The sequence below is a fragment of the Cucurbita pepo genome, chromosome 2 (assembly GCF_057944985.1).
Source record: "Cucurbita pepo subsp. pepo isolate OVF chromosome 2, ASM5794498v1, whole genome shotgun sequence".
In the NCBI taxonomy this organism is placed as follows: domain Eukaryota; kingdom Viridiplantae; phylum Streptophyta; class Magnoliopsida; order Cucurbitales; family Cucurbitaceae; genus Cucurbita; species Cucurbita pepo.
In genome coordinates, this window is record NC_141799.1 from 2,801,622 (window position 1) to 2,812,824 (window position 11,203).

The 11,203-nt window shown below is 36.3% G+C and overlaps 1 protein-coding gene across 1 annotated transcript; it reads right to left on the reverse strand.

The window, feature by feature from the left end:
• Positions 1-4,169: 4,169 nt before the first annotated feature.
• LOC111787631 (oligopeptide transporter 4) lies at positions 4,170-10,017 on the reverse strand. Its single transcript, XM_023667650.2, has 6 exons — positions 9,384-10,017; positions 9,176-9,273; positions 7,189-7,752; positions 6,834-7,086; positions 5,676-5,858; positions 4,170-4,949 (listed from the first exon to the last, which is right to left on the reverse strand). Exons 1-6 carry the CDS (start codon positions 9,897-9,899, stop codon positions 4,335-4,337), a joined length of 2,229 nt encoding a protein of 742 aa, XP_023523418.2. The 5' UTR covers positions 9,900-10,017; the 3' UTR covers positions 4,170-4,334.
• Between the last annotated feature and the right edge of the window lie 1,186 nt (positions 10,018-11,203).

Sequence of the window (11,203 nt, forward strand, 5' to 3'; positions counted from 1 at the left end):
CCAGATATTTTCTGGTGCAAAGGAATATATTTAAATATAATTAAATTAAACTAAAGAAAAATATCATTATGTGAATAAGAAAACAACCAGCCACGTTTTATTTGTGTTAAATTATGAAAGTCCCACATCGACAAATTTAGAGAATGATCATTGGTTTATAATCAATGAATACTCTCTCTATTAGTATGAGGCATTTTGGAGAAACTCAAAGCAAAAACATGAGAGCTTATGTTCAAAGTGGACAATATCATACCATTTTGGAGAGTCGTGATTTCTAACATCATATCAAAGTCATGTCTTAAACTTAATCATGTCAATAGAATCCTCAAATATCGAACAAATGGTGTACTTTGTTCGAGGGCTCTAGAGAAATGAGTCGAGCCTCGATTAAGGGGAGGCTATTCGAGAGCTCCATAAGCCTCAGGGGAGGCTTATAGTACTTTGTTTGAGGGAAGGATTCTTGAGGATTATTGAAGTGACTAAAGTGTCGAACAAATGGTGTACTTTGTTCGAGAGCTCTAGAGAAAGGAGTCGAGCCTCGATTAAGGGGAAGCTATTCGAGAGCTCCATAAGCCTTGGGGGAGGCTTATAATGTACTTTGTTCGAGGAGAGAATTGTTGAGGATTATTGAGAGTGAATCTCACATTGGTTAATTTAGTGGAAGATCATGAGTTTATAAGTGAGAAATACTATTTAGTTAATTTAGTGGAAGATCATGGGTTTATAAGATATTATCTCCATTGGTACGAAGCATTTTGAGAAAGCTCAAAGCAAAGTCATGAGAGAATTGTTGAGGATTATTGAGAGTGAATCTCACATTGGTTAATTTAGTGGAAGATCATGAGTTTATAAGTGAGAAATACTATTTAGTTAATTTAGTGGAAGATCATGGGTTTATAAGATATTATCTCCATTGGTACGAAGCATTTTGAGAAAGCTCAAAGCAAAGTCATGAGAGCTTATTATCAAAGTGGATAATATCATACCATTGTTCCATTAGTACGAGGCCGTGGATAATATCATACCATTGTGGAGAGTCGTGTTCGTCTAACAATTCAGTTAAAATATATTTATTATTTCAGAAAATATTGTTTGATTTATAATTATTATTTAATCCATGGAGAGTAAATGTTTCTGGTATTGTATTTTCAGGCTGTTATTTCTATTTCGTAATCCCTTTCTTGGACGCTTCTGAAAAGCTATGTCCTTGCATGTGGTCCATCAATCGGGCAAAGGAATCTTTTCGCAGAGCCTAAAAAGAATCTTATGGAAATATATATATATATATATATATCAACTTGTTAAGAAAAAAAAAATATATAAAATAAAATAAAAATAAGTTATATAGATTTTTTTTTTTTTAAATTAAGTTATATCTATTCTTGGGGCTTTTCTTTTCCTAAAAGAAATAATAATTTTTATTTATATTTTTTATAAGGGATTAAAATATTGTTTGGGTGTCAATAAATTTTGAAATTAATTTTTTTTATGGTCGAATATATTTTGAAATCGGTTATATAAAAATAATAATAATTTCATAGTAAAAAAACATACAATGTAAATATGTTTTCCATGATTAATATAAATTAAAATTAATATTATTTAGTTTTTCACAATTTACTCCTCTCTAAATTAATGGGGCTCTCGATTTATGTTGTGGTCAGCCTCGACTTATTAAACTAGGGTTGACCTCGACCTCATAGTTCAATTTTGTTTATTTTGGTAATTTAAAATTCTGACTGTTTTTTGTTTAATTGGGATACACATTCCTTCTATCTTGTGACGAAGTTATACGCGTAGTCTACAATAACGAAGTTCATCATATTTGTCATTACATTCTCGTCCTTCTCTAAAGTGACTAAAAGTTCTATGTTATCATCTATAACTATTCTCTCTCCTCAAATCCTACTAGACACGTTGAGCTTGTTTTTAATAGCTTCATGTCTAGCCTCACAGCTTCGATCACGATTAAAGATCATAAATTTGCTAAACTTCATCCATCTATGAACATTCATATTGGTTATAACTACTACAACATCATTGTTATACTTAGTCTTAATTTCAACGAACTCTAAACTTAACTTCACGCTCTCTAAATTTGAACTAGAAAAACTTTCTTCAAACCTTAAGGATTAAACTGTCAAATTTGAAAACCTATCGATCTAAATGCAATCAAATCCAAACTCCAGTGTCATTATTCAATTATTTATTATTTATATAATAATATATAATAATAAATTTTTATAATATAAAAAAAAAAAATTCTTTTATTTAAAAAAAATAAACACGACATAAAATTATTCATTTATACATGAACATGTGATACGCTACCAGATGTTATAGGATAGGGGAATTAATAATGATCTAATTGCATTAAAATAGTTAAAATAATTAACTTTATTTTTTTTAGTTGGTAAGTAGAAGAGAGAATAAAAATTTATTGGAGGGTAGAAGAAATTGGTACATTTAGTAAGGGAATAATTTTTTAAAAAAAGAAACAAAATTAATTTAATAAAATAAATACAAATTTCATTGCCTTTTCTCAAAAAAGAAATAAATTGGAGAAGTAAATATCACACAATAAAAGAAAACAATAATAATTAAAATAAATATAATTAAAAAAAAAAAAAAAGACATTAAATTGTCATTAATTATAAAAATCGAAACAGACAAACGTCCCAGTCTCTTTGAAAACACTCAATTCCTTCGTCGACCACACAATTGTATCCACTCCACAACAGAGCGAAAGAGGGAGAAATTTATAGGCCTTTCTTAGCAAAGGAACAGGGGCTGTTTTGCAAATGGAGAAATCGGAGGGGCAGAAGAGCAGCGAAGAGTTAGTGTCGTGTTGGGGGCGTTTGAAATTGAAGCTTTTATTGATGAAAAGAGAGGGGAATAATCCGTGTATCGGCGACACAAAGCCGTTGAACGGCGGATTCCGATACGACGCCTTGAGTTACGCTCAGAATTTCGATGAAGGATTGGATGATGAAGATGAAGAGCTACGATGTCGAGGCTTTTCTGCTCGATATGTTTCGGCTTCTAAACCGCTACCTAAGAACAAGTAGATCTTCTTCTTCTTCTTCTTTTTTTTTAAACTGATGTTTTCTTGAATATGGTAATTACGATATACACAAGGTTAGGAATCACGATCTTATGTAATATTGTCTTCTTTGAGCATAAGCTTTTTCATATCAATGGAGATGTATTCTTTTCTTATAAATACATGATCATTATGGACATTTTATTAAAGGTATGAAGGCATTTTGGGAAGGTGATGGTGTAAATTGGAGTGTTGAATATGGTGAATAATAAAAGGAAGGCTTAATTTTAGTATTCTTGTTTGGAATCTTTTGAAGTTTAGCCAAATTGACGGATCGGTCCCTGTTTTTAAAAAGCTATGAAAGTAAGTAAATAACCATTTAAAAATATTATGAGTTTTTATTATTTATTATTATTATTCTTTTTTAAATAGTCATTTTAAAGGAATTTTTATTTTCCAATATAGATTATTTATTGGCGTTGATCTACTCGTGTTATTAGAAATTGAAGTTAACTACCTATACTAAAACCATTTGGAAGAAATGATATTAGAGAAAGATTATTGGTGAACCTTGTCACAATCGCACTTTTGATGGCAGCAGGATTGTACGACACTCACTTTCGAGCAATAGGTGAGCTAAGTTAATTCGTTCTTACGTCACCTATGGGCAAGCGACGTATGCTCGAGCCTCTAGCCTCGGTTTAAGAAAAAGGTTTTAGAGGGTACAGAGATTTTGAAAGAGGTGTTATATATGCAAGCAAGAGAGTAACAACAACGACTCACAGTATATAACTATTAGTAGGGGGTGAATGTGAGATCTCACGTCTCAGTTGGAGAGGGGAACAACGGCTCACAGTATATAACTATTGGTAGGGGGTGGATGTGAGATCTCACATCAGTTGGAGAGGGAAACAAAACATTTATTATAAAGGTGTGAAAACCTCTTACTAACAGATGCATTTTAATGACGGTGATACATAACGAGTCAACCTCACTCTAGTATACGTGTTCTAATATCATGCAGCAAACAACAATACGTAACAAATTAAAGTAAACAATATTTGTTCGTTTATCTAACTACGGTTGATTAATTTAACGAAGAGCGAAACAATTTTGAAAAAATTGATGAATCCAACTATCGATGATAACTGTTCATTCGCAAATAATCTACTTAAGATACAATTAAAAATGTAACATACAAGAAGAAGAACATTTTCACATAGAGAACATTGCATCAACAACTAACACTAACAAAATAAGAATGTGATGTAAAAATCGAACATAAAGACTGTCAGAAAACAGGACAACCATCAACTACAACACCTTTAGCCGTCGGACAAGTCGCCAATTCACAGTGCTCGCCATCGGCGCCCCACCAACTCACGCTTCGATCCTCCATAGTCAAAGTGAAATACAGGAGCACTCCCATGAACGCTAATCCAGCATCCAGCGCCGCCGAGAGGACGTAGTTATACCTCTGCCACCACTGTTTCCGGTACCGGAAAACGAAGAAATTGAAGACAGTACCGACTAAAATCCAGCAGTTGAAGTTGACGGTGGTGGCCGGCGGCATGGCGGCGGTGGAGCCGAGGAGGACGGGAAGGTTTATGAGGGAGATCCATTTGTGTTTGGGGAAGGTCCTTTGAAGAAGCCAAACCAAGAAGGGGCCAATAGCGCCGCCGATGAAGAACCAGTTGAGAGCGGCGTAATTACCGAGGGAGCCGAAGATTCGCTTGGGACCGACGAGGCCCCAAATTACAGAAGCGTCGAAGAAAACTCGGTCACCCGGGCAGGTCCACGGGCTGTTGGGAGGAAGGATTTGGTCCTGGCAGATGTTTTCTATGGAGGTCAGTAGCCACCAGGCTACTCCCATATTCACTGTCCCGGCCACGAGAGTTCCTACGCACTAAGAATTATTACAAAATAAAGTTAATTTACAATTTTTAAATGTTAGAATTAATATTCATAGTTTTTATGGCATTATAACTGATATTGCTAACAGAGTGGTTTTCTAATAAAATAAATAAAATAATCGGGTCAAATTGAAACATGTAAAGTGTCAGGATTCTTGGGAGGGGTTTTCATATTGGCTAATTAAGAGTTGATCATGAGTTTATAAGTAACAAATAGATCTTCATTGGCAGGAGGTCTATTAGGGAAACCAAAAGTAAAGCCATAAGAGCTTATGCTCAGAGTCGATCAATATCATAATAATATTGTGGAGTTTCATGATTCTTAATATGGTATCAGAGTCATACTCTTAACTTAGTCGAATAAAGAAGTTGATAACCTCGAAGGAATAGTCGAAAGTAACTCAAGTGTCGAACAAATGGTGTATTTTGTTTGAGGACTCCAAAGAAATGAGTCGAACTTCGATCAATGGGAGGTTGTTCGAGGGCTACATAGACCTAAGAAGAGGCTCTATAGTATACTTTGTTCAATGGGAGGATTGTTAAGGATTGTTGAGAGGGAATCCTGCATTAGCTAATTAAGAGATTGATTATGAGTTTATAAGTAAGAGATAAATTTTCATTAGCACGAGGCTTTTTAGGGAAACAAAAAATAAAATCACGAGAGTTTATGCTTTGAGTAAACAATATTATACCATCATAGAAATATGGGATGATGTTACCTGAACAATGAACATAGAAATGGGTGGTATCTTCATGTAATGGCCGAGCTTGAAGTCATTAAGAAAGGAGACTGCCTGTGTCATGCTTATATATCCGTATGTCTTGAAGCAGACATTGGCTATTGGTCTTCCTGGTAATATAATACCCATCAGGTACTCCGTGATTATGTTCAGCCCTGGGGACTGCCACAGGATCAAGAAGAGGGACAATGATGTTAGTTCAGCTAGCCATCGTTTGAAGTTTGAAATGGAAGAGTACGATAAGCTTTGTTTTAAAATTTTCTATCTCTATGGTTTGATAAAAGAAGCTACTAATAAAGCGAGTTCGTGACATATTGTCAGTTAGTTATCCACGTGTTAATGAATGTGTAGTAACGGGTTACTAAATTTCAGAGAAGATCTATCTATCAAATTCTAATCTTCTCTAAATCTCCCATTCAATTTATTTATTTTTAACTTTATCATATGGTTTTTTTTTTTTTAGTTTTCACTTTCGAATTTCTTCTTGGTAGAGGGAGATTTATTCACCCTTATAAAGAATGTTTCCTTCTCTAACCGAGGTGGGATCTCACAATCCGCCCCTTTGGAGCCTAGCGTCCACACTGGCACTTGTTCCCTTCGTCAATCGATATGGAATCTCCCAATCCACCCCTTTTGGACCTAGTGTCCTCGCTGACACACCGCCTAGTGTCCACCTCTTCAGGGCTCGTTATCCTTCCTTGCTAGCACATCGCTTGGTGTCCACCCCTTTAGGGGCTCACCGTCCTTCACCCCCTTTAAGACCTAGTGTTCTCGCTGGCACACCGCCAGTGTCCACCCCCTTCAGCCTCACCATCTTCCTTGCTAGCACACCGACTGGTGTCCACCCCTATCGAGGCTCACCGTCCTTATTGGCACATTGCTCGGCATCTGGCTCTAATACCACTTATAATGGTCCAAACCCACTGCTAATAATTATTGTCTTCCTTTGGTTTTCCCCTATAGACTTCCCTTCAAGATTTTTAAAATATGTATGCTAGGAAGACGTTTTCACATCCTTATAAAGAATAAAGAATAAAGAATAAATAATGTTTTGTTTGGATGTAAAATCTCTTAAATGGGTGGGAGGAAAAAGAAACGAATGCATAATGAGGATTGAAAGTAGAAAGTTGATGATACCTGATTGGTAGTGGCAGTAATGATACTGATGGGCAGGGTAAAAGTCAAAGCAAGAACCGCAGCAAAGATGAGTCCCCACCACGGCATTTGGATCTGATCCTTCATGAAAATACACAATGCAAGGGCCAAAATAATGGACAAAAAAAGAAGCATGTGGAACCACCAAGCGGGTATATCCTTATACTTCTTCATCAATTTTGTATGAATATCTTCTTTACTTCTATAAGAAGCCCGGAACTGTTGGTATATTTCCCTGCAAAAACCAACTCATATATGATCTATGCAATCTAAAATTAAGTGAAAGATGGTAGGACAAAACATCAGGCGCAAGGGCATTTTACCAATTAGAACTCACTTTCCATTGAACAGGGCAACATGAGAGAGTGTAGAAACGATAGCAGCAAAACCAATGCCATATGAAAGTGAAAAGAACACACTGAGATTGATCCTCCCCTGCTTCTCGTAAGCCGCCATGTCAATTTCAAACTTGTCATTCACAATGGCGGACACGTTATAAATCTGACCTTGGGCGTTGTAGAGATGAGAGGAGAAGATGGGGAAGTTTTTGGCATTGTAGAGATTGATCTTCCAGTAGGCAATTGGGAGCAAAATGTACATGATGACAAGGTAGCCGACGGCAACATTGACAATGGCGAAGAAGGGGCTGACAAGAGGGCTGTAAAGGAAAGAGGCAATGACGGACCAGTCGAGAGAGAAGGCGCCGAGGCCGAGGCCGCGCATGCCAGAGCCGAGCTGCTGGGCTGTGACGGAGCGGGGGTAAATCCAGCACACCCATGAGATGGTTGACAGAGTTGGGAAGAGATAACCTGGGACTACGTACCAAGAGAAGCTGCATATCAGTGCAATCAAGAAGAATTTGCCTCTTGACATCCGGCTTTCATCTTTCTCGTGCATGGCTCTGTGCACCACAAAAGAATTTGATGAATAAAGTTAGACCTGGCTTCAAAAATTTACCAATTTTTTAATATATATAATAGGTTAGGATTCACTACTTTTCACTTTGACCATAAGCTTCAGTGACTTTGCTTAGGGTTCTTACTTTTAAACTCGTGATCATTTATTAAATTAGCTAACGTGAGACTCCCTCTCAACCATTCTCAATAATAATATAGATCCAAATCACTTTTAAAGTTCACTCTTATACGTCTGTAATAGTCTTTTTAAATAATTTCTCCGACCACACACGGAGAGAGGAGATAATTTTTTTTTTAAATAAAGAAAACTTGCCAAAAAATCAAAGAGAGCTAGGAAGCGAAAGAATACTCTTTTTTTTCTTAATAAATAAATAAATATTTAGTAAAACATTTAATAAATTTGATTTTTTTTTTTTTTAATGTAAAACATTGAAATGAAAAGCTTCATGACAGCTAGAATTTTATATATTAGCGACTTCAATTAATTATGGATGAAATAATCCACATTTCAAACAAAATAGTAGAATATATATAAGATTTTATCTTAGAAATTATTTTTTAAAATTAATTAATTATTAAATTCTTTCAACTCCAAGTAAACATGAATGATTGTTATTTAATTCAAAACAAAATTATATCAATATGTAGTATTTAACACGTGGCATGCATGCAATTCCATACAACCCCACCCGGCACCCACCCTCGGGAAGAAACAAATAATAAAAGAAAGTAAAAAAAATCAAATTACCAAAAACTCTGGTAAAATGTTTTGTAATAATGTTATATTGCACTCTAATATTCAATAATTATATATATATATAATATTGAAACATCTGAAGAAAAATAATACTCTGTTTTAAAGAAAGAAACATAAATAATAAAAAATTAAATGAAAGTGTATGCATAATTTGATTTCCTAATTTATATTTTTAGTCCGGTATATATATTTCATATCTGTCCTTAAATCTTTAACAAATAATAATAATAATAATAATATATATATATATTAGATGTATTTCTGATAGAGTTCAACATTGCAAAGTTGCAAGAGCTTATGTTCCGGGGAACAATATCATACTATTGTGAAGAGTCGTATTCATCTAACATGGTATCAGAGTCATGCTCTAAATTGGCTATATCAATAGAATCTTCAAATGTCGGATAACGACTCTAAAAGAAAAGGAGTAGGCATGGTAAAAAAAATGACTTAAACTCGAAAAGAAAATGAGTCAAGCCTCGATTAAAGAAAACCTACTTTATTTGAGGAAAGGTATTGAAATACTATTTTCATTTTTTGAAGCTTATGCTCAATGAAACTCAAAATGAGAGTAAGTGTTTATCTAACATATGCAAACAAAGTTAAAGAAGTGGGAAATTCAAGCTGAAAACAGAATCGTTGTTTCTGACCTGAACAGAGAGACCTGCACCAGACTGCTCGGCCACCACATATGTGCAGGATTCACAACGTATTTCCGCAGTATACCGGCCCATCCATATCCCATAACCTGCTCCAAATATCCGAAAAATATATTAAAAGTTCTTGTAACTGAGTTGACTCGTTCCGACTTCAAGAACTCAACAGTTCTAGTAAGTCCGTCGAATTCAAGAAAATTACCTGCGTCGTTATAACAAGAATCCAACCGGTTAAGAACGAGATTTTCCGATGATAAAACGCCTTTATAATATCGACTATTCCGATTGCATAAGCGGCGCCGTTTCCGAAAGCAGAACCGGCATTAGCGAAAATCGAAATCAGGACATGTTCTTTCATATTGAACGGTCCTGGATTAAGCGAGAACTCTCTGTCTCCAAATCCAGGGATCCGAAACTTCGTCGTCGGAAGAACATTCGCCATAAACCTTCCGATCGGCAGCGTCGCGACCTGAACGGAGATCATCGAAATGACGAGCGGCTCTGTACGGTAGCCGAAGAAAGTGTTGAGAAACGAGAGGAGTACACAAGAAATCAATCCAAGAAACCACATCCGGAAGGTCCATACGGGGATTGAAGTATCGTCTTCTGTCGAGACTGTGAGACGAACCTGTTCGATTGGCGTAATTTCTTCGTCGTCGTCGTCGATGGGATCGCATTCGCGAGAGTTCGCTTCAGAGTCGATCTCGCAGGGAGCCATGGCGGACGAGAGAGTGAGGGAGGGAGAATTTGATTGGTAGATGAAATGGAGTGTGGAGTGGAAGAGGGAATCTGAATCTGCAGAGTGAGGAATTGAGGGAAACGGTTACGTTGGCGCTTTGATCGAGTAAATTGATTTATATACGTTGGATTAATTATGGCAAGAACGTAAGTTGCTCGGGAATTTCACTTACTAATTTTTGTTTGTTTTGCGGGTTTTGCTAATTAATATTCCTTCCTAAATAGCTAAATTGACAACCTCTCGTAATTATTGGGTGAACTTATAAGTAAATAATACCATTTTCAGATATTTTTTTGAAAAACTAAAAATAAAATCATTAGTGACGATATCAATTACAATAATTATATATGTATATATATGGTAGTAGGGAGACGTCTTTTCAATGCTCTAACGCTCACACCCACACCGGATATGGACCGAACTGTCTCACGACGTTCTGAACCCAACTCACGTACTGCTTTAATGGGCGAACAGCCCAACCCTTGGAGCATACTACAGCCCCAGGTGGCGAAGAGCCGACATCGAGGTGCCAAACCTTCCCGTCGATGCGAGCTCTTGGGGAAGATTAGCATGTTATCCCTAGAGTAACTTTTATCCGTTGAGCAATGGCCCTTCCACTCGGCACTGTCGGATCACTAAGGCTGACTTTTGTCCCTGCTCGACGGGTGGGTCTTGCAGTCAAGCTCCCTTCTGCCTTTGCACTCGAGGGCCAATCTCCGTCTGGCCCGAGGAAACCTTTGCACGCCTTTGTTACCTTTTGATAGGCCTACGCCCCATAGAAACTGTCTACTTGAGACTGTCCCTTGGCCCATAAGTCTTGACACAAGGTTGTAATTCTATATATATATATATATATAATACATTTGGTAATTTGATAAAATAAAAGTAAAAACTCAATTTAAATACGTCTAAATAATAATATTAATAAAATAAGTAAGGTATTAAATCATACCATTGTGGAGAGTCATGTTCGTCTAACGTCGTATCAGAGCCATGCCCTAAACGTAGATTAAAGGGTGTTGGATGATGAAAGTCACACATCGGCTAATTTAGGGAATGATCATGTTTTTGGAGTCGAGTCTCGATTAAGGGGAGGCGCACTTTGTTCGAGGGGAGTTGTTGGATGATGAAAGTCCGTCGGCTAATTTAGGGAATGATCATATTTTTATAAACAAAGAATACTCGAACCATGTGGAGAGTCGTGTTCGTCTAACATATGGTGATATTAAAGCCATGTGGAGAGTCGGGTTCGATATTAGCTAAACAAGAAGGACCCGAAGAGC